Source organism: Silene latifolia, chromosome 6 (assembly GCF_048544455.1).
Source record: "Silene latifolia isolate original U9 population chromosome 6, ASM4854445v1, whole genome shotgun sequence".
Taxonomy (NCBI): domain Eukaryota; kingdom Viridiplantae; phylum Streptophyta; class Magnoliopsida; order Caryophyllales; family Caryophyllaceae; genus Silene; species Silene latifolia.
The window spans coordinates 118,075,928-118,102,774 of NC_133531.1; the positions used below are offsets into that span (position 1 = coordinate 118,075,928).

General features: G+C 39.7%; 3 protein-coding genes across 3 annotated transcripts; 1 reads left to right on the forward strand and 2 right to left on the reverse strand.

The window, feature by feature from the left end:
• Nucleotides 1-788: 788 nt before the first annotated feature.
• Nucleotides 789-3,345, forward strand: LOC141587160 (pentatricopeptide repeat-containing protein At5g46580, chloroplastic). Its single transcript, XM_074408602.1, has one exon. The coding sequence runs from the start codon at nucleotides 992-994 to the stop codon at nucleotides 3,119-3,121; it is 2,130 nt and encodes a 709-aa protein (XP_074264703.1). The 5' UTR covers nucleotides 789-991; the 3' UTR covers nucleotides 3,122-3,345.
• Nucleotides 3,346-3,425: 80 nt separating this feature from the next.
• LOC141587161 (protein ABCI7, chloroplastic) lies at nucleotides 3,426-7,843 on the reverse strand. The gene is made up of 3 exons (XM_074408603.1): nucleotides 6,784-7,843; nucleotides 4,282-4,541; nucleotides 3,426-3,952 (listed from the first exon to the last, which is right to left on the reverse strand). The coding sequence occupies exons 1-3, from the start codon at nucleotides 7,693-7,695 to the stop codon at nucleotides 3,643-3,645; spliced, it is 1,482 nt and encodes a 493-aa protein (XP_074264704.1). The 5' UTR covers nucleotides 7,696-7,843; the 3' UTR covers nucleotides 3,426-3,642.
• A 15,498-nt stretch (nucleotides 7,844-23,341) lies between these two features.
• On the reverse strand, nucleotides 23,342-26,638 carry LOC141588552 (uncharacterized). Its single transcript, XM_074409988.1, has 6 exons — nucleotides 26,605-26,638; nucleotides 26,379-26,512; nucleotides 24,456-24,566; nucleotides 24,291-24,375; nucleotides 24,055-24,153; nucleotides 23,342-23,458 (listed from the first exon to the last, which is right to left on the reverse strand). The coding sequence occupies exons 3-6, from the start codon at nucleotides 24,554-24,556 to the stop codon at nucleotides 23,342-23,344; spliced, it is 402 nt and encodes a 133-aa protein (XP_074266089.1). The 5' UTR covers nucleotides 24,557-24,566; nucleotides 26,379-26,512; nucleotides 26,605-26,638.
• Nucleotides 26,639-26,847: the final 209 nt, after the last annotated feature.

A 26,847-nucleotide genomic window follows, 5' to 3' on the forward strand; every position in this document is an offset into this window, starting at 1 on the left:
TACCCATCTCTCTCCTACTGTTGCATCACCTAATAAACTAGAAGAACGAACAACTTCTGCGCCACCCTAGCCACCGCCATCATTCCTTTACTTGACCACCACTAGCGGCTTGTCGGCGCCCAACCCCATCTGACCACACACTTCCGTCGCCAACCACGACCAACACTTGCGCGACCCATCCGCTCTCAACAGCTACCAACGACAAACTCACAAAAAGCCACCAAGGGCATAACCGTAGACCATATATGAATCAAAATCGAGCCACCACATCTACTCCTTAACCACCCATAGGAACCCCCAAAATTGGCCAACTAAACCCCATCATTGTCCCTCTTTCGTCTTTTGCATCTCCTTCGCACGCCATTGTCTTGCTCCTCCGCTAAATCGAGACGCAGCCACCACTAACCATAGGATGCATATTACCTAGTTCATCCGACCCAAAATCATCCATTCCCATCAAAAACCTAGTTGACAAAATTAAGTAATTAAAAAACGTATAACAATTAAATTAATTTAATTAAATAAAATTAATGTAATGTATTGATAAAAATAGTTATTAGTTGTTTGATATGAGATGTTAAGATCCATTATCGAAGTATTTAGGAAGATTTTGTTTAGATTGTAAGAGAAAGAAAAAAAAGAGAACAAGGTTGATGGTAAGGGTATGTGGTGGAAATTTTATAAAAAAATGTATGTAAAAGAGTAAAATGCGTATGTGAAAGAGCAACACCCATGTTAAAAAAATAAACAAGAGTAGGACTTAGAAAAACCCAATCTTTTTTAAAGAATCATATCAACCATTTTCAATAGTATTTCATCCCTCTCTTTGGGTCACTATCCTCTCACCCTGCTCCTTATCTGCATTGATATTTTCTCAATTGGAGGGTTTAACTCCTATCTTTTCAAATTTCTCAAGGGTTTATTCATGGTCTCAACCACAAGATAAGGTATCACCTTTCTTCTTCCTTCCTTCATTTCTCTTCTTTCTACCATGTCTGCTTCCTTCACTATGTCTCTTGATCTCCATTGCAGCTTAAATGCACCCAAATCCACTGACCTAAAACACCCTTCTTTCTTCACTAAATCTTTCAAACACCCTTCTAAAAAATTCACAATTTTGTGTAATAATTCCTCTAAATCCCCTCCCAAATTTGAAGAATCCAAGAAAAACCCTTCACTCTCTGAACAACTTAAGCCTCTTTCCACTACAATTCTCTCAGAAAATGGTAAACAACTTCTTACTAAACCACCTAAGTCAACTTGGGTTAATCCCACTAAACCAAAGCCTTCTGTTCTTTCGCTTCGTCGCCATAAGCGGTCCCCTTACTCCTTTAATCCCAGGATTAGGGAGCTTAAGCTCTTTGGTCAGAAGCTTAATGATTGTGGGGATTATGATGAGGCTTTTCTTTCTCTTCTTGAGGATGTCCCTCATGAGATTAATAGAGAAAATGCCCTTTTGCTGCTTAATTCATTGAGACCTTGGGAAAAGACTTTAGCTTTCTTTAATTGGATGAAAACCCGAAATTTGTTTCCCATGGAAACTATATTTTATAATGTTACTATGAAGTCTTTGAGGTTTGGTAGGCAATTTGAGGTTATTGAGGGTCTGGCTAATGAAATGATTGAGAATGAGATTGCTTTGGATAATATCACGTATTCGACTATTATCTCTTGTGCTAAGAGGTGTAGTTTGTTTGATAAGGCCGTGGAGTGGTTTGAGAGGATGTATAAGACTGGAGTGATGCCTGACGAAGTTACTTACTCTGCTGTTTTAGATGTGTATGCCAAGATAGGAAAGGTTGAGGAGGTTATGAGTTTGTATGAACGAGGACGGGCTAGTGGGTGGACGCCGGATCAAGTTGCATTTTCTGTTCTTTGTAAGATGTTTGGTGAGGCTGGAGATTATGATGGTATTAGGTTTGTATTGCAGGAGATGAAGGCTCTTGGAGTGCAGCCTAATTTAGTCGTTTACAATACATTGTTAGAGGCAATGGGTAAGGCTGGAAAGCCTGGTTTGGCTAGGAGTTTATTTGAGGAAATGATTGAATCGGGTGTCACACCGAACGAAAAAACCTTAACTGCACTTGTCAAAGTCTATGGAAAGGCGAGGTGGGGTCGTGATGCTTTGGAGCTGTGGGAGCGGATGAGGTCAAGTGGGTGGCCTATGGATTTCATCTTGTACAATACGCTTTTGAGTATGTGTGCCGATCTTGGTTTGGAAGAGGAGGCCGAAAAGCTTTTCGAGGATATGAAGCGTTCTAATCATTGTAGTCCAGATGGCTTCACCTACACAGCTATGCTTAACATCTACTGTAGTGGTGGGAAAGTTGATAGGGCGATGGAACTGTTTACCGACATGTCTGACGCTGGTGTTAAGCTTAATGTCATGGGTTGCACTTGTTTGGTTCAATGCTTAGGAAGGAGTCAACGAATAGATGACTTGGTTAGAATTTTCGAAGTTTCAATTGAAAATGGTATCAAGCCAGATGATAGGCTTTGTGGCTGCCTATTATCTGTTGTGTCCTTCTGTGACAATATAGAAGATGCTAACAAGGTTCTTGGTTGTTTGGAACAATCAAACCCGAAACTGGTTGCCTTTATCAGTCTAATTGATGCCAAAGGAACTAAATTTGAGACATTGAAGGAAGAGTTCAAGGCTATACTCACCAACACCCAAATTGATTCTCGAAGACCCTTCTGTAACTGCTTGATTGACATTTGCAGAAAACGGAACCTTGAAGAACGAGCTCACGAGCTTCTGTACTTGGGTACTGTTTTCGGGTTATATCCCGGGTTACACAAAAAAGCCGGTAGTGAGTGGAGCTTGAATGTTAGGTCACTATCAGTTGGTGCAGCTCAAACGGCTTTTGAAGAGTGGATGACAAGCCTGTCTAATGTTTTAGAGCGCCAAGAAGCATTGCCGGAGTTATTTTCAGCTTATACAGGTGCAGGAACTCACAAATTCTCACAAGGTCTAGCTAGTGCTTTTGCTTCTCATGTAGAGGAGTTGAAAGCACCATTTAGGCTGAGCGAAGATAAAGCAGGTTGTTTTGTAGCTACTCGAGATGAGCTAGTATCATGGGTACAGTCTCGGGATTCATCTCTGGCATTAACTGCTTAATCTGAGAATAAGCAGTTGATATACCTTCGAGATTTTGTAGGGTGCAATGTTTTTTCAGCAAGTATTATAGAATCCAAATCGAATGTATCTTATTATAATGTTGTTCAGACTAAGATAGGGTAAAGGGCATTGGATGAATTCTTTTATTTTGCTTTCTGATCTTGTGGCCGCTTGGTTTACTATATGAATTTCTAATGTCAAAGTAGTATTTTGAATTGACAAAAGTTTGTGTGTTTACTGTAAATATATTACTGTAACGAAAAATGACACGTCTTAAAGTAAAATCGTCTGATGATTAACCAAATTGAACAATACCACTTCTAAAAAAATCATTTACACCAACATTATTTTGCTGAAGGGTCAACGTTACAAATGTTTACAAAATGTGAGAATGACAACTTTTTGTTACATCAGTTTGATAGTAACATTCAAGAAGTAACTGAATAAATTAGATACAATGTCAAAATTGAAAATTCCGATGATTTGTGCATACAACAATCTCCCCAAGCAGAGGAATGTTATTAGTGTAGAGTTGATGTGAGCAACTCATTAATATGACGCTTTGCCTTCTCCTTCACATAAGCAAAAGGAATGCGCTCAATGACCTCGGATCCGAAAGAGAAAATAAGAGCCTTTCTAGCCGTTTCCAAGTCGATACCCCGAGCCAGGAAATAGAAGAGCTGGTCGTCTTCTAGGTCACTAATAGCGGCTCCATGAGAGCACTTGACATCATCTGCAATAATTTGGAGATTTGGTTTGACATTTACTGTTGCCTGTGGCACGAGAAGAAGACTCCTTGTAAGCTGGCCTGCATCTGTCTGCTGGGCATATCTGTGGGACCAAAGAGCAAAGGGTGTAACATACGACTTTCAAAGTAATCAGGCACATGAATCATACCCAGTGTGAACTAGAAAGAAAAAAAGAAAAAAAAAAGTAGAGAAGGGATATGAGTTAGAACGAGAACACTCGGTCAGTTTTCTCCGGGGTGCGGCGGACACCGGAAACAAAAATTTTTTTGCGTATTTTATCTAATTTTCAGGCTAAAAAAAATAATTTTATTACTTTTTTATGCGTGTATAGATTTTAAATATTAATCAGGACCCCCGGAAAGAAATTTTTCTGGATTCGCTATTTACGCACTAAAGAAAAAGCAACATTACCTATTGACTCTCACATTCCCATCAAATACAGCTTGTCCACGAGGGTGACCCACAATGCACTTGTGAAGCTGACTTGAGGTACCACGTGGATGATCCAATATCAGAGTGCTGTGTAAATCCTGGGTTTGATCGCTAATAGACAGGTGCAGTGTTGACATTTCTGTAGTTGTATCAGGGCCCATTTGCTGAACATGAAGATTGTGTCGGCTTAGTTTACCTCCTGAGCTTATCTCGACAAGCTTATATGTGCTAGATGATTCCTGTGGGTACCAATAATACTCATCAATCGAAGATTCATAGTTTGGGAAGGATGAAAATTGACTTAGTAATATATTGGTGATAAAAAAAGACAAACAGATAATAATAGTGATGAGATCTCTGCGGTATTTACAGGCCTACAGAATGTAGAGGTACAGATTCATACTCAATTTACGGAAATTGTGATTATAGTAACATCAAGAAACAATGACTAGAGCAGCCCTAAGTTTATACAGGAAACCCTTCCAATGGCTTTACTGCTATATTGCAGGTAGCTCCAAAAAAAAAAAAAAAAAAAAAAAAAAAACCCCGAAAAATAAGCAAATTTCAAAGAACAAATCAAATGCCCTCGATCCGGATTACTATGAGCAGCCAACTGATTTCAATTTCTTCTTTCTGGCAGAAATCTCTAATCAGAGGATTCAATTAATGCTCTCCACTGCTCATTTTATATAAATACATACATTCTCCAAAAAATGAGATGCTGTTCTAACAGACTAGTAGTTGTTCCAAAAATCCCTTTCTACAACTGTTCTATATCAATTATCAACCTTAAAATTCAACACAAGAAACACGGGGGAATACTGATATAAACTCTGAGACAACATTCACGATTCTAAATTATTGTTTCTCATTCACATCTTGTACCAACAATGCCCAAGGACTAACTTATGTGGAACCTATCATGACGCAACCCTCTCTAAGCCATCGATCCATCTATTGTCATTTCTCAACAAACTTCAGTCACATAAAATCAAATTCCTCACTAATTTCAAATAAGACCGTATCAACCAAATACCGATAGGGCTCTATCTCTTGATCTTGCACACTTTTACATGCTAAACATAACTTCAGTCTGAAAAGTCGTACATGAATCATTCTTCCAGTGGCGTCACAATATAATCAATTTTAACTGTTCAGTTGAATAGTTGATAAGCTAGTGATCTAAAGCTGATATTCAGTGATTGAAACTTGAAAGGAAATCACCCGGGATTAAGTTAATTAATTGACGGAATAGGAGAGGAATGGAATCAATACTGAGAAATGCTTCATTCATTCATAAGCTAACTTTTAATAGTAGATAAGTATTGGGCTCATATAACTCTAGGGAGAAGGATAAACAAAATAGAAGGTAGAATTATTAAGGGATATTCTACATGGTACCCCTTAACTTTTTGACTTTCTACGTGGTACCCCTACACTTTTTAAAACATACATGGTACCCCTAATTGTTGTCATTATCACTAAGTGCACCCCTAAACTTTATTTTCCGTCAATTAAACTCAATTTTAGGCATTAAGTGATGACTTGGACGCGTAACCAAGTTTGTTATTTATTATACCATGACATATGGACTCTATTAAGCTCAATATCCATCTCGATCCTAATATTTATTGATACATATGGGCTAAAAAAATTTTGACGAAAAATTTATTGATCCCACGCCAAATTATCACGTCCAAAGATGGATATTTGAGCCTAATAGAGTCCTTATGTCATGAGATGATAAATGACAAGCTTGGTTACGCGTCCAAGTAATCACGTAACGCCTAAAACCGAGTTTAATTGACGGAAAATAAAGTTTAGGGGTACACTTAGTCATAATGACAACAATTAGGGGTACCATGTATGTTTTAAAAAGTGTAGGGGTACCATGTAGAAAGTCAAAAAATTGAGGGGTACCATGTAGAATATCCCAATTATTAAATAGCCGTTTCTCAAATTTTCAGCGTGCATTACGTTAATCTCTCAGACATGTCATGTGACGTTTTCCGCTGAATCAACTATGAAATTGCTCTTGGGAGACCCTCATACTCACTCTATAACTCCCTTGCCTCCGCTGCTTTAGACCAAGTTACCGATTGTGAAGATAACACCAGAAGAACTGGCGATTGCTGATAAAGGCTCTTTGAAACAATTATTATCTGCTCTAGAATATCACTACTCCTTGTGGCAGCAGTTTGATAGAAGTACCAACTAACACATAGTGCTAAACGAGAAGTAATTTCAATTTAACTAAGCGGCAAAAAGCGAAATTCTGAGGTCAAACCCAACTTTCGAGCGGAACATTTTCTGTAAGATCTATACTTTCAGTTTCTATTAACATTCTACAGCAGATCATATCAATCAGTTACATTAATTCCTACATAACATATCAAGATTACGATCTCGAATGTATTTGACTTAAAATTAACAAAGAAACTACTATCAGAATTTAATTACTGATAAAGAGCACAAATTTACCTGCCTGATGCAAGTCCACTTAATATGGGCAGCTCCCAAAGATTGTTCCTGAACATAAGAATGAGTAACAGTTGCTCCTTCACCAATAACAACCTCAATTACTGAATTAGTCCAATAACACTTTTCCCCATCTCCACTCACATACTCCTCAACAATGCCCACTTCCCCTCCCTTCTCCACCACCACTAAAACCCTCGGGTTCGAAACAGGCAACGTATTCGACCCGGAATCACTCCCTTTAACCGAACAATACCTCAAATGCAAAGGGTTCTCTACCCTACACCCTTCAGGCACATAAATTACCACCATATCCTGAGCTCCAATCCCATTCAATGACCAAAACAAATCCCCCTCAAAATCTGTCACAAATTCAGATACCCTTTTGAGAATACCCTCAGAATTCAGCTTTGACAAGCTGCCTACATATACTCCATCGGGTAAACCCGAAACCCCGGTTAACGAATCCGCCAAAAACCCATCAATTATTGTCAAATTGGGCAAATGGGTATCATCCGAATTGGTTGGAAAGTCTGAATCTTTTGATGGGTCGGTAATTGGTTGAATTTCAGAGGATTTAATGAAGGAAGTGTCAGTAAAACGAAAGGGTTCATCTTTTCTAGTGGGCCATGAGAGTGAGAGGAGATGTTCTGATGATGAATCTCTTAGTTTTTGTAAAGGTAAGGGAATTGAAGATGAAGAAACGGAATCTTCTAGGGTTTCAGCAACTTGAAGAACAAAAGGGTCAGAAAGAGCTGATTTAGTGGAGAAAATTGGGTTTTTTTTGGGTGTTCTGGGATTGAATTTAAGTTGGGGAAATGAAAGATGATGAGAGGATGAAGATGAGAGAGAGTGAGGTTGAACGGAGGTTTTGTGAAGATGAAGAAGGGTGGGAGTTAGTGTAGAAGTAGACATTTGATGGAATGATTATGGTGTGGGAGTAACTTGTGTGCTCCTGGTTATATCTATTTTGCAGAAAAAAATGCAGAAGACTTCAGATTTTGTCAAAGAAAATTTTGCGTAAGGTCTTGTAGTCTAGTCGAGCCGAGACGAGCATAAGCTTGTCTAAACTTCAATGTATCTATCTATCTATATTAATAAAGAAACTTTTTTTCGAGTGATTATGGAAAGTCCAATTTTTGTGAAACTCTCTTAAAAGTATAACAATAAAAAGATAAAACTTATAACTAGAATAAAGATAAAGATTTTAACTAACAAATTAACTCATGATTACGGATGATAGTAAGACTAATTAGATGAAAGAAGTTAGTTAGTAGATCAAATTTGTCTTGTGAGTCAAAGCATATAGGTATTTATTTAATATTATTATAATTGTACTTATCTCATTATCAAAACCTTTTAAATAACTAATTTAATTATATATAAGGTAAACCGATATAAAAGTCCTACATATTATGAAAGTCTAAACAGATTTTAAAAGAAAGTAGATGTATAAATATGATAATCAACTCATTACTCATGCACATAACAACGTTTTTTGCTGCTCCCCACACATTATTTTTTAGTATTTATTCGTTGTATTATGTTTATTTGTTTGTTTTTTGTTCATCACGCATGCATTTTTTAATTACCTTCTTGATCCATTATTTGAATCATCCTCTCTTCCTCTAAATTTTAAGCTGTTTTGTGAGGTTTTCTAAATTTTAAGCTGTTTTGTGAGATTTTCATCTTATTCATGTAGGTATACTCGATATTATAGATTATGAAGTTTCTGTCACAAGAACTGATTCATTGCAACATCAACAATAAAATTACGTTACGGCCCACAGAGTATATTTTACTATAACAACGATTTGATGGTAAGCCAGCAACTACATGCACTCTTACTATGGATAACTTTTTTAATTATATTAACTTACTTATGATCTTCTTTTGTACAAGCAGCTGTTATCATCACTACTACAAAAAATGTCAAAGAAACCATTGGAATATAGCCAAAGAGACCATTATAGAGATGGCCTCAAGGTCAAAGGTCTCTTAGGGTAAGAGACCATGCAAAAAAAATGATGTCTTTGTTTCAAGGTTAGAAACCAATGTTAGGAGTTAGATGATTTCTTTGGTAGCAGGAGAAATAATCACCAAAGTAAGAAAAATGGTTTCTTATCTAAATTTTAAACACCTTGTTATGAAGATAGATGGTTTCTTATCTTACTACTAGATACTTTGTTAAAGAGATACATGGTTTCTTATCTAAGTGTGTAGGCACGGAAAATTTATTAATGTGCCGAATAAATAAAATAAATTAATTATTCTGAGTTAATACCAAATTTTAACTTAATTTAATTATTTTGTCCCGATTAAATGAAATATGGGCCGATTCGGATTACAAAAGGAGTTGTTCGGATCAATAAACCCAGAAAGAATCAAATTTGGGCCAAGGTTGTTTATAAACCCACAAATGGGCCTGTGACCACCAAAGTCCAACAAGGAGATTTAAAACTCTATAAATAGAGCTCTCCTCATTCATTCAAAGGGTTGGAAATTCATAATTGCAAAGGAGATAGAGAGAACAAGGTACAAATTCCTACAAATCCTCTCTGTCAAAATCATTGCAAGCAGTCAACAAGCACATCAAATCGTGCCGCCTGCGTTGAAGATTCAATCACAAGTTCAAACCTTCAAGAGAGATTCAAGTCATCGCGACCCTCTCAAGAAATCAAATTTACATCGTGCGTAGAGCAATTAAATTTGTCTACACGCGTACCCCTCGCGTGTACTCCGTACACGTACCCCTTACAGCATATTAGAATCAGAGGATACATTAGAGATTGTACACGTACTTTTGATATTTATTAATAAAAATATAATTGTTTCCTTGTTTTGTATTCCAGTTATCGCAATACAAAATTTGCTGTTACAAATTTTGGTGAACCCGACGTGAAAATCTCTACCTTTCATCTCTACTGCTGTTTTATTCAAGTCTACCAAAACAAGAAGATGTCTACTAAGCAAAGCATCTCCTCCAGTCCATCCAAGAAGACCTACGCAGATATCCTGCAGGTACCCCATTTCTTGCTACCTCCTCGCGCACGCGATCGGTTGGCATCTCCACAAGAGGAATGGCAAAAAAGGCCGGTCATGTGCCGCCGCCGATCCACGCTCCGCACACGTTCCAACTAGGGCGCGCAAGTTTCTCGTCGCCTCCATAGCTGCTGCGCACAAAGGCCTCCCGGCCGCCTCTTCTCCTTCACGCGAAGAGACTAGAAGTGTTAAGATTGACAAGAAGGCTTCTCCTTGCAAACCCAAAGCATCGCCAAAGAAGAAACAAACCTCAACTCCTAACGTTGTTTCAGTCATGGTGATAAGTGGCGATACTCTTGAGGATCGAATGTAGAAAATGAATGATCTCCTTGAAAAGATGATGAAGGAGAGTGAAGAAAAGAACAAGAAAATTGATGAGCTCCAAAAAGAGGTGGTGGCACTCCGTGACAGGAAGGCCGAGAGCGAGGATGGTGACACCGATAGGGATGTTGATAGCGATAGAGAAGTTGGCGAGGATAGGGAAAAGCCAAAAAATGAGATCAGCAACTTCACTGAAGAGAAGCTGCAGGAGTTAATAGCCAAGACGATCAAGTGTCAGTTGGATGATAGCTCGACAAGTAGTGGACGCTACATCAAGCCTTACACCAAGAGGATTGACGATCTGCGCATGCCATCCGGCTATCGGCCTCCAAAATTTCAACGATTCGACGGGAAGGGGAACCCAAAGCAACACATCGCCCACTTCGTCGAGACATGCAACAATTTGGAACGAGAAGGTGATCGTTTGGTGAAGCGATTCGTTCGTTCGCTCAAAGGGATCGCGTTCGACCGGTACACGGATCGGACTCGAGTCAATTGACGGTGGGGTCACATGGAAGATGAATTCCTCAACAGATTCTACAAAGACCAGGACGTGTCGTCAAAGCATGAGCAAATTGACAAAGACAACTCAATGGCAAGATGAGCCTGTCGTCGATTACATCAACAGTGGCGTGCGCCGAGTCCGGAATGCAAGGATCGCTTAAGTGAAGCGTCGGCAGATTGAAATGTGCGTCAACGGGATGAAATGGGACATTCTTTACATCCCGAAAGGGATCATGCCAAAGAGCTTCCAAGACCGGCTACCCGCGCCCATGACATGGAGATCACAATCAAAGAACATGGTAGTGCTCGACCAAGTTCTTCTAAGGTGCCAAGTGAAAAGAAGGAGTTCAAGAAAACGGATAAGAACTCCAAATCGTCGACAAAGGAAACAATGGTCGTTGAAACCAAGCAGTGCACCGTGAAAATATCGTCAAAGCCTAAGTATGAAAAGAAGAAAGAGTCATTCTCTTACAACTACCAACGAGACAAGCCTACATTGAAAGAGTTGCAGGCTAGTGCTAAAATATCCATTCCCATTCGACTTGTCCGGAATGCTTGATGACCTCTTGGAAAAGAAGGTTATACAATTGCCAGAGTCCAAGCGCCCTGAGCAAGCAAACAAGACAAACGATCCTAATTACTGTCGTTATCATAGGCTGGTGAGTCATCCTATTGAAAAGTGTATAACACTCAAGGAGAAGATCATGCAGCTCTCCAAGGAAGGGAAGATCATTCTTGACTTGGAGGACACAGTAACCACAAATCAAACTACGTAGTCCCGGAACAACTTGACGAGCCAATTATACGGCAAGGACAATGTGTGTATATGTTGCAGTTCGGAAGTTTTGAGCCTGTGGCATTACAGATCCAAGGGTCATTGCCGTCGCTACCTCCAATGTCATTGGAAGAAAAACTACCTCCTCAGAATAAGAATGAGGAAAAGAAGCATGAAGATGACGATGAAGGTTGGACTTTGGTTACGCGCAAGAAGTCAAAGAAACAAACAAGACAGATAGCGCAACCTGTTCACCGTCGAAGAAAACAATCAAAGAAGACTAAACCTCGTAAGACGAAGGGAAAGAAAAAGCCCAAAACAGTGATCAAACCACATGTCTTGCCTATCGATGTACTTGAGCAAGAACCACCGAGTCCCGTCACCTTAAAAGAATTCTTCCCACAAGACTTCTTAAACAAGGTTACCGTGTGCACCGTCTCGGCTACGGAAGGTGGTGATGATAAAAAGAAGATAGAGGAAGGAGACCCAGATGATGCGGTATTGCCACAACGGTTGCATTACGAAAAGGAGAACGAAATAGTGGTGCTCTTGACGCCCTTCCTACAAACATGGGATGGAAGCAAATCTTTCATCTACCTAAAGAGAAGCGTCAGCTGATAATTCAAGGACTTGAGAAGCCCGAGTTGTATGCGGGCAAGATGAAAGAAAAAATTGAGCCTCTTGAGCAATCAACTGGATGTGTCTCATGCAATGCAGCCTTGAGTTTTTCAGATGAGGATTTACTTCTTGGATCCAAGCCTCACAACAGGCCACTTTATGTGTCCGGATACATCCGGGGGCAAAAGGTCAAGCGCATCTTAATAGATGGAGGATCAGGAGTCAATCTCATGCCAAAAGCAACCATGAACGAATTAGGGATCACGATGGACGAACTCTCCAAAGAGTCGAACAATGATTCATGGTTTCAACTTGAATGGGGAGCACGCAGTTGGCATGATCCGCGTGAACCTTACCATGGGTGATCTTTCTTCCGACACATTGTTCCATGTCATGGATGGCAAGACATCGTTCAAACTATTGCTGGGACGACCTTGGAAGCATGAGAATGGAGTTGTCGCCTCAACCCTCCATCAATGCTTGAAATATTATCGTGGTGGTGAAAGAAAGATAGACGGAGATGCCAAACCTTTCTCTAAGGTCGACTCTTTCTTCTTCGATGCAAAATTCTTTGAAGAGAATGGTACTTCCAGTGAGTTCATGCCAACCACCATCTCTTCAACAGGAAAAGGGGGTAAGCGGGAAAAGAACATCATCAAAGAAGATAGTGCTGCAAATCCTGCTAAAGAAAATGATGTTAAGAAAGATGTAGACAAGGCCAGCAAAACAGCTACTCCTGCCGCATCACCCAAGAAGCAAGAGACGACGCAGAAAACTACACCACCAGTACTACGCTACATCCCGAAGTCTCGCCGCAAAGATGGAGAGAGTCCTTTTGCAGAGTGTCTAACACCAAAGACAGAGCCTAAGGATAAAAAGTCAAGTCTGATGTTCAAGCAGGAATGGGTGGCCAAAGTCGTTACACCTCTACCAAGTTCATCTCAAACGAAGATTGTGAGACCTCCTCCGAATGGTTTTGTCTGTTCATCCAGTCAATCGTCAAGTGAGGGAAACAAGGGGATATTTGATTCCAATGCTTACAAGCTACTGGCAAAGGCTGGATATGACTTTACAAATCCGACTCCTCTCGGTAAAGTTATAGAAGTTGAGCCGTACGGTCTGAACAAAGCGCAACATGAAGTGTTCAAGCAAGATGGGAGCTTCATGGTGACCAGGGCCGGGATCGGATATGAGTCTCCTGCGCCTGTGAAGATTGGTGCTCGTAGAAAAGGGGCTACTGCGTCTTCTCAGCACATCACAGTAGAAGAGGTCGAAGAAAATGAAGGAGAGGAAAAGATGCATCCATCTTCAGTCTTCGATCGAATAAGTCCACCTGCAGAGAAGTGTCACCCTTCTATATTCACAAGGTTAGGGAGACCAAGTGCTTCAACCAAACACATTTCTGTATTTGCTAGGCTTGGCAATCAAGGAGAAAGTAAAGTCAAAGTGTCAACACCTTTGTTGCGCATAAACAAGAAGGGCGCAATACATGAACGCTTGGGCGGTCCATCAAAAACAGTCTTCAGTCGATTAGGGGCTCCCAAGAAGAATAGTGGCAAGGGTCGTCCTCTCTCAACTTCCGCAACACAAAATGAAGAAGAAGTAAGAGTAAGCGATGACTTGAGAAGCGCAATACCATCTCGTATGAAGCGTATGCAAGTAGTGGATATCATCCAACATGAGCCACTCAAAGCAAGGAGGCGCGTACTAGTTCTTACTGGCCAGCAAAAGAATGCCGAAGAGCTTGTGCCTTCATCTTCACGTCCCTGTGATACAAAGAAGTCAAGTGACTTAGAAATTACAACGTCATCATATCACATCACAGTAGAAGAGATACCTGACGAGAACGAATAAGTTGAGGCGGATGAAGCCCCTGAAACACTTGAAGACGGGGGGCAATCGACTGTAGATGAACTCAAGGAACTCAACTTGGGAACTATTGAAGATCCTCGACCCATTTATGTCAAGTGCTCTCATCGACTAAGGAAGAAGAAGAGGAGTACTACAAGTTGTTGGTCGAGTACAAAGATGTCTTCGCTTGGAGCTATAAAGAGATGCCTGGACTCAGCCCAAAAATTGCAGTTCATCGTCTAGCAATCAAGAAAGGCACCAGTCCCAAAAAGCAACCTCAACGTCGTTTCAGGCCGGAGCTTGTACCTGAAATTGAAAAGGAAGTCAATAAACTCATTGAAGCAGGTTTCATTCGAGAAGTCAAATATTCTACTTGGATAGCAAACATTGTCCCGATCGAGAAAAAGAAGAATGGACAACTGCGCATATGTGTCGACTTCAGAGACCTTAATGATGCATGCCCAAAGGATGACTTCCCTTTGCCAGTTACAGAGTTGATGATTGACGCAACCACTGGTCATGAAGCCCTCTCATTCATGGATTGTACTGCTGGTTACAATCAAATATATATGGCACCTGAAGATCAAGAAGCAACAGGTTTTCGAACCCCAAAAGGGATCTTCTGCTACACAGTCATGCCGTTTGGATTGAAGAATGCTGGCGCTACGTACCAACGCGCAATGCAAAAGATCTTTGATGACATGCTGCATAAAACAATAGAGTGTTATGTTGATGACGTGGTTGTCAAATAAAAAAAAAGAGAAGACCACATCAAAGACCTTCGAACCGTCTTTGAAAGACTTAGAAAATGTCAACTCAAGATGAATCCACTCAAGTGCGCATTTGGAGTCACATCTGGGAAGTTCTTAGGTTTTGTGGTCAGGCATAGAGGCATTGAAATTGACCAAACAAAAATCAAAGCTATCAACGAAATGCCGGAACCAAAGACATTGAAAGAGTTGCGCGGATTGCAAGGACGTTTGGCATACATCCGAAGGTTCATCTCTAACTTAGCCGGGCGTTGCCAGCCGTTTAGCCATCTCATGAAAAAGGATGCTCCATTTCAATGGGATGAAAAATGCAAAAATGCTTTTGATAGCATCAAGAAGTACTTAGCCGCCGCAAAGATCTTTGGGGCACCAATTCCGGGAAGGCCACTTGTCCTCTACATTGCAAAGACAAGAACGCTCACCGGGGGCAATGTGTGCTCAAGAAATTGAAGACCGCAAGGAGAGAGCACTCTACTACTTGAGCCGTACCTTGGTTGGAGCTGAGTTGAATTACGCGCCCATAGAGAAGATATATCTTGCTTTGGTGTTCGCCATCCAGAAGTTGAGGCACTACATGCAGGCGCATACCATACACGTGGTCTCAAAAGCTGATCCAATCAAGTACATACTCTCAAGACCAGTCTTGTCTGGAAGACTTGCGAAATGGGCAATGTTGCTTAAGCAGTATGACTTGGTGTTCGTGCCTCAAAAGGCTGTGAAAGGTCAAGCTATCGCTGACTTCTTTGCTGATCATCCAGTGCCAGCAGAGTGGGAAATTTCAGATGACCTCCCAGGAGAAGAAATTTTCTATGTGGACGTCCTACCTCCATGGCAAATGTACTTTGACGGTCGGTGCTTGCAAGGCAAGATGGAGTGGAGCGGAGTTGTATTCGTAACTCCACAAAATCATCTTATTCCATATGCCTTTACACTCACTCAGTTGTGTACAAATAATATGGCAGAATATCAAGCTCTCATACTCGGTCTTCAAATGGCGATCGAAATAGGTGTCAGGGATATGGACATATACGGAGACTCAAAGCTGGTGGTCAACCAAGTCCTTGGTGAATATGAAGTGAAAAAGGAAGACTTGATTCCCTACCATCAACGGGCATTACAATGCTTTGAATCAACTGACGACATCCATGTTGGTCATGTGCCAAGGAGTGCCAATAAGTTGGCTGACGCGCTTGCTAATCTTGCAGCCACTTTGGCACTGGGGGCAGAAGAGTCTATGCAAGTCCCAGTCTGCAATCGTTGGGTAGTATCATTGCTTGAAGGAGAGGAAAATGTAGATACAACCAACATGATATGCGTCTACACAGTTGATGAAGATGACTGGCGTCAACCTATCATTGATTTTTTGGACCACCAAAAACTACCCGATGATCCCAGACACAAGGTAGAAATACGTCGACGTGCTCCAAAGTTCATTCACTATAAAGGGACACTCTCTGACGTTCTTTCTCGTGCCAATGGTTGAGGTGTCTAAGCAAGGACGAAGCTACTTAAGCAATGCATGAAGCTCATTTCGGCATTTGTGGTGCTCATCAACTGGGCCTAAATTTCATGATCGTGTAAAGAGAATGGGGTATTATCGGCCAACCATGGTGCAAGATTGTATGGACTTTGCAAAAAATGTGAACCCCGTCGGTTCTACGCAAACTTCATACACCAACCGCCAGAGCCGTTGCATCCTACTGTTTCTTCATGGCCCTTTGAAGCTTGGGGACTTGATGTTGTGGGACCTCTTACTCCAAAGGCCTCAAATGGACACGAGTATATCCTCGCTGCCACTGACTACTTCTCAAAATGGGCAGAAGCCATCACGCTACGGGAAGTGAAGAAAGAAAATGTTGTGGACTTCATTAGAACCCAAATCATCTACAGATATGGTGTACCTCAACGTATCACAACTGACAATGGGAAACAATTTTTCAACCATCTGATGACAAGTCTGGGAGAAAAATTCAAGTTCAAACAATACAAGTCATCCATGTACAATGCCTCTGCAAATGGTTTGGCTGAAGCCTTTAATAAAACTCTTTGCAACTTGTTGAGAAAAGTAGTAGCAAAGTCAAAGCGAGATTGGCATGAAAGAATTGGTGAGGCGTTGTGGGCATATCGTACCACATACAAAACACCTACTCAGGCAACCCCGTACGCGTTGGTGTATGGAGTGGAGGCCGTGTTGCCTTTGGAGTTGCAGATCCCTTCCTTACGCATTGCTATTCAGGAGGGACTCACAGATGATGAGAATGACAAATTGCGATTAGCAGAATTGGAAGCTCTCGATGAAAAGAGATTAGAGGCTCAACAAAAGCTCCTGTGTTATCAAGCAAGGTTGTCACGCGCATTCAACAAAAAGGTGCGCCCTCGTTCTTTCCAAGTAGGAGACCTCGTCCTTGCAGTACGAAGACCAATCATCACCTCTCACAAGCCAGTTGGCAAGTTCACCTCTAAGTGGGATGGTCCATACGTGGTACAGGAGGTCTATACAAATGGTGCTTACAAAATCGTGGATGAAGACGGTGTTCGAGTAGGCCCAATCAATGGGAAGTTTTTGAAGCGTTACTATTCTTAAATCCCAACAGTGAAGGCTCCTAAGCAAGAGCGTAAACTGCAAGTCCAAGCTCCTAAGCAAGAGGTTAAACTGTATACAAAAAAAAAAAAGCAAACAAACAAACAAAAAAAAAAAATCTCCAAAAAAAAAAAAAATACTCCTTCCTTTATGAACTACGTCGGCTTGATCTTGTGAAATACACTTTGTGCTTCACAAGTACGTAGGCAACTTGGGTGAACATGTAGCTCAAGTGCAGCCACACCTCCAAACAAAAAAAAAATCCCTCTCTTGAACTACGTTGGCTTGATCTTGCAAGTTGTCATCTTGGTAGCTTTGCAAGTACGTAGGCAGTTTGAGCAAACACTTTGTTCAAGTGCAGCCACACCAAAAAAAAAATTACATCAAAATAATTACTCCTGGCCCGCAAGAGTTTAAACTGTGAACGGCTAAATAAACAGTATTATAAGTACTCCCTCTATTTTTCTATATATGACTTTCTCACATTTCGAGACACACACTTCTCTCTTCAATATCTCTTAAATTATATGCTTAAATATAGTGATATGTATACTCATATGAAAGAGTTTTTCATAAGGAATTTTATGGTATAATTTTTATAATTTTTTACGAAATATATTTTTCTAAATATTAAAGTCAAAGGCTCGCCTCGAAAAAGCAAAACGTCATATATTAAAAAATGGAGGGAGTACTTGTTAGTATAAATAAATATAATGGAATGTAACACGCTGAAAGGGTGTTATTGCACATAAACGATTAAGCCAAACAAACATCTTAGGAGCACTTGGTCCATTAGGCTACAAAAAAAAAATGGATGAATCAAGGATGAAATCTAGATAATCTAAAAAAAAAAAAAATCTAAGTGCCTATGGATCAACATCCAGAGAAGCCCGCATCTCTTCCAATTCAACTCTCCGCTCTTGAAGTAAGGCTTCCTCTTCAGGACTCAAAACAGGGATATCGTCAAACTCGGTTAATTCTCTCTCCAACTTCTGAAGATCATCTTGCAATGAGATTAAAGATATATCCTCAGCTTCTAAATTGCTTCGCAATGTCTTTTCCTTCTCTCGTGCTTGCTTGAGTTTAGCTTCAAGATCGTTTATTTCTTCCGAGTAAAGAAAGTTCCATGACTTGCTCTTTATGATTTTCTTGCGCCTTATCATGAAGAGATTTGGTATCCTCAATCTTTTGATGCCACTCCAGCCTTTTGTCCTCTAGCAATGCAGGATGATGACACTTTGCTGCCTGCTTCTCGAGTGCAAGGTAAGCATGGACCGCACCCACATAAGAATCCACTCGTGCCTGTAGTGAAGAACAGTCACCTTTGAGTTGTCGAATGCCCTCATAACACACGTTAGCCTTCATTGCCACTTCCCCTACATTAGAGAAGCTTGCATTTTTTAATTCTCCCAAGACCTGCAAGCGGATCGCGTCTAGTGCTCTGTCAAAAATCCCCTTAAGTGAAGGAGGTGGACGAAATGAGGCTTTGGAGCACGTAGGGAGCGTGGTAGGTTTAAATGGTATTGTTAAAGGCTTAAAAGTCTGCCCTCGATCGTCAGATTTGCAAGGAGGAGACATATGAGTTGAGGCTGGACTATCCACGGCAGTTTGACTACCATTGGCAAACGAACTGTCAGTCTGGCTCCCCTGAGATGCTGGACCAGAAGAGTCTCCTACGGGTATTGATTTATTAAGAATCATAAGCCCCTTCCCTTTTCCAGGCTTCATCTTTGGTGGACGATGCGGAAGACGATATTCCTTCGCAAGGTAGTGAAATGCAGTAAACAAGAAAGTGCACGTAGTAGGGACAGTCAAATTATTTTCTTCAATCGTTGACTTTAGGATGCTAAGTTGAGGCACCGTTTCATCATAAATCTCTCCCACAACAGGGAGACCTCCAAGTTTCTTTAGATCCCACAGGGAGATAGAAAATTCGCCTTCTACAGTATGAAAAGTATTAGTACCAGGACACCATCCTTCGAAGAAGGCACGCATGATATGTAAGTCCTTATCATAAGAATATAAGGAAGCATAGACCGCTTGACGGATAGAAGCAGTCGAAAGGATGTCACTAAAGCGAGCAAGTACATCTTCAGTCCACTCCCAATATTTTGGCATGTAGATCGATTCCCCATAAATTTTCAGGTTGAAGGATCCCCATCTAACTTTTCCTGAGATGATTCTGCGCCCAAGTAACTCATAAGTATAATTTGTACCAGGCTTCACTTTAAGGTTATTTTTTAAAAGGTAGCGTGAGCAAGCGTCTGGTTCTCGAGTGTCAAGCTTCATGGACATTTCATTTAGCAAAGAATCCCTTGTTAGACCGGGTCGCTCCACCTTCTAGCATACGAAGCGATTTGCTTGTGAGAAAGTAAGTTCCAGATGCAAAGATCTTGATCCTTGCGGTCAACTACGAGAAAAGATATATGTCGCTCCCCTTGCGAAATTCCTTCAGTACACCATTGCGACCCCGCAAAAGGACAAATACATGTAAATATAAAGAATATGAGGAGATCTTTTACAGGTCGGAGAAATATCAAGTCAAGAAGTGTATTCATCCGGCAGGTCTCATGGGGAGAGGATAATGAAATAATAGTCTTCATAAAGAGGTTCATTCCATAAGTCTTCAAAACTGTGTCGCGATGACCCGAATGGGTTCACCCTGACACAACCTGTCGCGATGACCCAAAAATGGGTTCACCCTAACAAGCAATAAATCTTCAAAACTGTGTCGCGATGACCCAAAATGGGTTCACCCTGACAACTCGACTGGAGGCTGAAATATTGTCTGAAGTAATAAATCTTCCGCGGTAGACAAATAAGACTGCTTCGCATGAAATATTGATAAATTGAAAGTAGTTGAAAAGACGGGATGTAAGCCCTGCAAATGCTGTCAAAAAAAAAAAAAAAAAAGGACGTGGCAAATAATACATTGTATGTTCTGATATTAATTCACAATACATGAAGAAAAGACAAAATTGCCACCTTACAAACTTCTAATTAATGTTGCAATCTCGACCCACCGAATACAAATGAAGCTTCGGCCTGTTGGTGCAAATATTTCAAAAAAAAAATAAAGTGAGTCAAGACTCCATGTGCATTCTCTTATGTTCCATTAAACAAAAGTGAGTCATATGTTTCAAATTAGTAGGCAAATAATTGGCTGGCAATGGAAAGTGTAAAAGAAAAGACAGAACAGAAAAAAAAAATCAAAGCAATTATTCCAGTCAGTAACACAAATATGACTAACCGAAAGATTGAAGGTTAAGGGAATTCTTATTTGGTTGATGGTCATCAACTGACTCCTGACGTCATAAAACCAAATAAAGCCATGCACACTAATACACAGTTAGACTCCCACTTTTTGTTAGGAAAAGGACAATTATCATGCAGGAAAACCGCAGATAAGAAGATGGGATTTTCATTAGTATTATCACCCTCCCATGATTGTCACCATTTATAATGTCATAAAAGCAAGCCAAATCATCTCACCCCACCGGCATGTACACTCCCGTCTCCGGTTGTTACTCACGTGGGACTCAAGAAGCGAACTTTCGTCTTAATTACAAACTAAATTGGTTCAATGGCGTATAGTTCGACAGCGCAAGTCCGAGGCATAATTCCAGACAACAATGTCTAAAATCAAGGTGTAAATCAAACACAAACTTCTAAGATCATGAATCAGATTTTCTCAAGGCGATTTTAGCGAATATTCGACGGAGTCGGCTCGGTATTTTTGAAAAAAAAAGGACAACTAAGCTGATAATCAGTTGAGCAGACAGTATTTATGATCAAAATTACCATATACATGTCCAATTTTGTGCTCACAAGTGCAAATGAATCATTAACACGCAAGATAAAATGGGTTCGAGAAGACAAAAGTATGTTGCGAAAAGAACAAGATGAACATACCTCAGCGGTTCTTTAATTCGAATCGTCAAAAAAAATCGAAGCCCAGAAGATATCGTTATCTGCGTTAAGAATTCGATCGAAAGTATCGTCAATATGTTGTAAAATTATGCACATACATGGCAAACTGAAGCTACATGACACATACAAAAAAAAAAGGTGATTGTTTGAGACGGTCTTTGCTGAGGTCGTTGGAGGGTCAAACGATAACGAAAATCCGAGTTATTCGATGTTTCGGAATCGTGGGACTGCAAATTTTGTGAATATGGGAAGCTTTAGGGTCAAAGATCATTCTCCATGATGTAAAATTGGTCGAAAATAGGGGCTGTCCACGCACTCTGTTTTTCACGAAATCAGGGGACGATGTGGTGCGTATTTCAAATACAAATTTAATGAAATCATGTTCAGAGTGGAAATAAAAAAAAAAACAGCAAAACCAAGAGCAAGGAAGAAGAAAAGGCAATAAGAACTTACCGAAAGCAGTCGGATTTGTCGCACAATGAAGATGAACGTGACAAATCAATGAAACGATTTTCAGTGTGAGAGTTCTGTCTGCTCGTGTAAACAAAAAAAAAATGAACAAAATTTCAATTCACGTGAAAATTGTAGTGCCTATATGGACTTTGTTGGTAATTTGCAAGAAAATTGCTCTCTCCTCTCGTGGAAGAAGTTTCAAAAGAAATAAAATACCGTCAAGAAGAAGATTGCACTGATAACATGTGCTCACAATGGACAGAATTGACGTGTTTCGTGTATATATATAGGTTACCCAACCTAGGTGAAAGAGTCTTAGGAAAGTACTACTTTCCTAAACTTACAAGTAGTCGGATAGAGTTTTGGTATCACAAAATAAGCCAATTACTCAATTCGTATCTTTATTGGAAAATTAAAAAATATGGCAAGTTTGTGTCACCCGTTAACCCGTGAAGTTACGCACTAGCGGATGGCGTGAAAAAAAAAAAAAAGGTCGCTCGCCAAATAAAAAAAATGATAGAGTGACGTACAAAAAATATAGGTCATCCTTACGACAAGTTTGGGTACCTGTTGACTTTCAAGTCAAATACAAATTCACCCGCCAAGTTAGATAACGACAGGGTGACAAAAAAATGGATCATTCTTGCGACAAGTAAGGGCGCTCATTACCGACTTCCAAGTCTAAGCAAAATCGAGACCCCGCCACGTCAAGACACCGGGAGGTGCACGTGACAAGGTCCCGAGGGGGCAATTTGTAGGCACGGAAAATTTATTAATGTGCCGAATAAATAAAATAAATTAATTATTCTGAGTTAATACCAAATTTTAACTTAATTTAATTATTTTGTCCCGATTAAATGAAATATGGGCCGATTCGGATTACAAAAGGAGTTGTTCGGATCAATAAACCCAGAAAGAATCAAATTTGGGCCAAGGTTGTTTATAAACCCACAAATGGGCCTGTGACCACCAAAGTCCAACAAGGAGATTTAAAACTCTATAAATAGAGCTCTCCTCATTCATTCAAAGGGTTGGAAATTCATAATTGCAAAGGAGCTAGAGAGAACAAGGTACAAATTCCTACAAATCCTCTCTGTCAAAATCATTGCAAGCAGTCAACAAGCACATCAAATCGTGCCGCCTGCGTTGAAGATTCAATCACAAGTTCAAACCTTCAAGAGAGATTCAAGTCATCGCGACCCTCTCAAGAAATAAAATTTACATCACGCGTAGAGCAATTAAATTTGTCTACACGCGTACCCCTCGCGTGTACTCCGTACACGTACCCCTTACAGCATATTAGAATCAGAGGATACATTAGAGATTGTACACGTACTTTTGATATTTATTAATAAAAATATAATTGTTTTCTTGTTTTGTATTCCAGTTATCGCAATACAAAATTTGCTGTTACAAAGTGCTAGACACCTTGTTATAGAGATATATGGTTTCTTATCCTAAATTAATAATCATCTAATTATTTATATATTATACGCCTTATTATACAATTAATCTCATTTTTTTCCCAAGGTCATCATACACAGTACGCAAAAGTAGAAATCAAATGATTTTCAAAAATCATCATATTATATATATTGATGCAAAAATATTTTCAAATTTACAACTTGAAGCCCAATGTATTTTGTGTCACTAATTGTTTAACACCCAAAAATTAGCATATTTGCCAAAAAATTACCAAATAATGTAGCTAGCTCATTAACTAACTTCTAAACCATCCTCCTCATCCTCTACTTCTTTGTGCTTGAGAACAAATGTGGTCCACATATCTCTAACCTTATCAATCATTTGTTGCTCATACGTCTTCGGAACATCCTTAAAATACAACAAAAAAAAAAGCATTAGGAAAACAATTAGTACAATTATTTACATGTGCAGTTTGGCAACAAACCACGCCAAAGCAATTAAGACGTAGTTCAACATTCTAATATCGCAACAGACAAGAAAATAATGTGGTTCATATAAGCCAACACAAAATCTCATTTGTGACGGCACGTATCCGTCACTTTGGAGTGACGGATACCAATTTCCCTCACAAATGACCCAAATAGAGGAGAGAGGGAAGCACATGGGGGTGCCCCCACCTTGTCCCCCCTATTCGTTTTGTGAGTGACATTATCCGTCACTTGCTCTGACCCGTCTTCAGCAAGACTAATTGATAAGCCAAAGCACTTAGAGGTTATCCAACACAGCTTCAGCACTACTAACCAGCCTAGCCTAGCTGCAGCTAAAGCTATGTAAGCTGAACATCATCCTTAGATCCCTCGACCCCCTAGTACTACTCTTAACAACTTTCATCCAAGAATCAATATATCAATAACATCAAAAACTCATCAACACAAAACTCACAATACAAATTCATCTTGTAGCTATAACGACAAACATAAAATCTATAATCTAGCGAGTCATACCTGATTAGGAATCCCTTGGTGTCTATTTGCAATTGCTTCGAGCATATAACGACAAACATAAAATCCACAATCTAGCGAGTCAACTGGTTGTCGAGGGCACTGATACAGAAAATCAGAATTACAATGAACTTTAAATTTGATAAAAGTAATGAAAAATCGTCCAATTTATTATGTATATGCATAAAAAAATAAAATGCACTTATAAAGAATATACATAAATTGCTTAACGAACATACCAATGGTTTCCTCCACTTAATAAGTGGTTTCCTTTTCAGTTTCTTGATGTCCTTCCGATGTTCCAGGCTAAACTTTATGATTCCTCTAAATAATTGTAACAAAATTAGATATCTAAAGTAGTGTACGATAACATTAAAGAGGTGATTTTTTTTATTGTTACATACTCATTGATAATCTCTTCAGCGAATTGAGAGATCTCATTTTCAGAACCCAAAGGGTTAAGCCACCAGACTATTCCATTCCATGGACTAATAACAGCTAGCATCCAATGACGACTGTATACAAAAGAGTAGTGAAGTAAATTTAGAACAATCAAACACATCATAAAAAGTTGTTACTAAATCAGTAAAGCACTAAGTGTTTACTTACTTTTCATGAAAAGGAGCAAAGAACGTTTGATTAATATTCAAACCTTCATTCCAACCAAAGACACGAGCTAAGTAGTCGATGCGCTCCCCCTTTTCCAACAGTGATAAGGGTGATAGATAGTTGACGTCACAAAATCCATACATTCCGGAAACACTCTCTTTATGACATTTTTCACTTAAGTACCTTGTACGTATAAAAGAAAAAATCGACTAAACATAATTAGCAATAAAATACACACAATATATACTGTCCTAAACTGAGTAGCGAGGCACTTACTTCATAAAAATGTTTGCTCCAATCTCTCTCTGAAAACACCAATCAAACATATCTTCATAGTTAAGTTCAACATCAATGGAAAAATAACAGACACTTGTAGGGATTGGAACTATGATTTTTTCGTCATTCTTTTTCATAACCATAGCTTCGTTCTTTAAAACACGCAATAAATCAGTGGTTAACTTAGCTCGATCTTTATCAGTTATAATGTACTTTCGAGAGCATGATCCTTGAGATGAACACGATCGTGGGGATGTGGTGGTAAACTGATTTTTTGGTTGGAGATTAGCTTTAGCAGTTTCATCATCATCCTGCATTCTCAAAAAATAAAATTACATGACGTGGCAACTTGTTTCAGAATATGTAAAGCAGTACTTAGTTATGCTAATATGCATTTACCATGTTTCTTGGAAAAATCAAATGACTTGGCCACTTGACAAAGCTATGTATGGCTTGAACAACTACGGTAAATTCCTCGGTAGGACATGGCAAAGGTGCACAAGGCACAATAGCTTCTATAATACTCACTCGACGGAAACCAGCTGATAGACTATGACAATGAACTGTCACTTTCTCAGCAGACTCTATGAATACCGTTCCGTTAGCAACAATTTGGTGCCCTTGGTGGCCTTCAATCGCTAAGCAACAATCATTCTCTCCTAATAATATATATAAAAAAAGGTTATTCTATTGCTAACACCTTTAATCAAATAATAATAAAAAAAATGTTTACTACCTCCAGAAATATAGAACGATTACGGCTAGATTGAAGCTGAAAGTTATTGTGTGGATTATGTTGCAACTCAGGCCCATTTTCAGGCCAAGGAACACGATAAGGTTCAGTCTCCACACGATAAGGTTCAGTCTCCTCCACTAGAAGCCTTTCTTGATGATTAGGACGGGAGACTCTGTCATCTTTGCACCCTTGGCAAAGTCCAAAACTAGCAGTCAACAATTGGGTGAATGAAACCCCTACGTCTAACACAGAAGCGTCTATCTGGCCATTAGCACCAGTAGTTTGGACATCAAAACCATTATCTTGGTTACCAACATGGCCTATGAAAGGATTAGATCGAGTGCCGGTTGATCCTGACTGACAGAAAAAACCAAACTGACCAGAAGCGTCAAACTGGCCATTAGCACCAGTAGTTTGGACATCAAAACTCGTAGCTTGGTTACCAACATGGCCTATGAAAGGAATAGATCGAGTGTCGTTTAACCCTGGCTGACCAAAAGAACCAAACTGACCAGAAGCGTCTAACTGGCCATTAGCATCAGTAGTAATTGCTGGAAATCGTCTCAATTGTTCTTCGTTTAAGTTTGACAAAACAAAAGAGGCCAAAAGATTGTGTTGGTTTTTCACAGCTACCAATTCCGACGTCAAATTATTAATTTGAGTGTGCAAATGGCTAGGTGGGATCGGTTTGTTATAGCCAAAATACTCTTTGTTTGTGATCCCAGATCCTACAGCGACAACTTGACCTCCTCGTTCGGGCTTCTTTAATGCTCTAGCTAAAATATCATCTCGGCCACTGGATCCTATTCCTCCATCTTGGGATTGTGTCCTCAATGTTCTCTGACACAAACAATAGATAATTCAAGCAATTTAGTAGTAAATTATAAGATACGAGTTTTGGCGATATGAAATAATGCACAAATAATTCTTACAATTTCTTCACCAACTTTCAGATCTGTTGGATTGTTAAAGATTGTTAAAGCAAGTTAGTAGTAAATTATGTTTTCTTTGTTGTTGATTATTGTTTAATAACTTTGAGATTGAGTTATAAAGGGATGTAATAAATTTTTGTTTCATAATATGAGTATATGGAACGACGTATGATAATATGATACAGAGTTTCGCTGCGGCATAGAATACCTAGGTACGATTAACTCGAAATAACGCGTGGACAA

Excerpts from the sequence above, each read along its gene's own strand:
- LOC141587160 (XM_074408602.1), top strand. The coding sequence starts at position 992 with ATGTCTGCTTCCTTCACTATGTCTCTTGATCTCCATTGCAGCTTAAAT.
- LOC141587161 (XM_074408603.1), bottom strand. The coding sequence starts at position 7,695 with ATGTCTACTTCTACACTAACTCCCACCCTTCTTCATCTTCACAAAACC. Across the intron at positions 4,542-6,783 it reads AGTGGACTTGCATCAGGCAG|GAATCATCTAGCACATATAA; the intron begins GTAAATTTGTGC and ends TGGTACCCACAG. Across the intron at positions 3,953-4,281 it reads GGGAATGTGAGAGTCAATAG|ATATGCCCAGCAGACAGATG; the intron begins GTAATGTTGCTT and ends TTGGTCCCACAG.
- LOC141588552 (XM_074409988.1), bottom strand. The coding sequence starts at position 24,556 with ATGCTAGCTGTTATTAGTCCATGGAATGGAATAGTCTGGTGGCTTAAC. Across the intron at positions 24,376-24,455 it reads GCTGAAGAGATTATCAATGA|AGGAATCATAAAGTTTAGCC; the intron begins GTATGTAACAAT and ends ACAATTATTTAG. Across the intron at positions 24,154-24,290 it reads TTAAGTGGAGGAAACCATTG|TGCCCTCGACAACCAGTTGA; the intron begins GTATGTTCGTTA and ends TTTCTGTATCAG.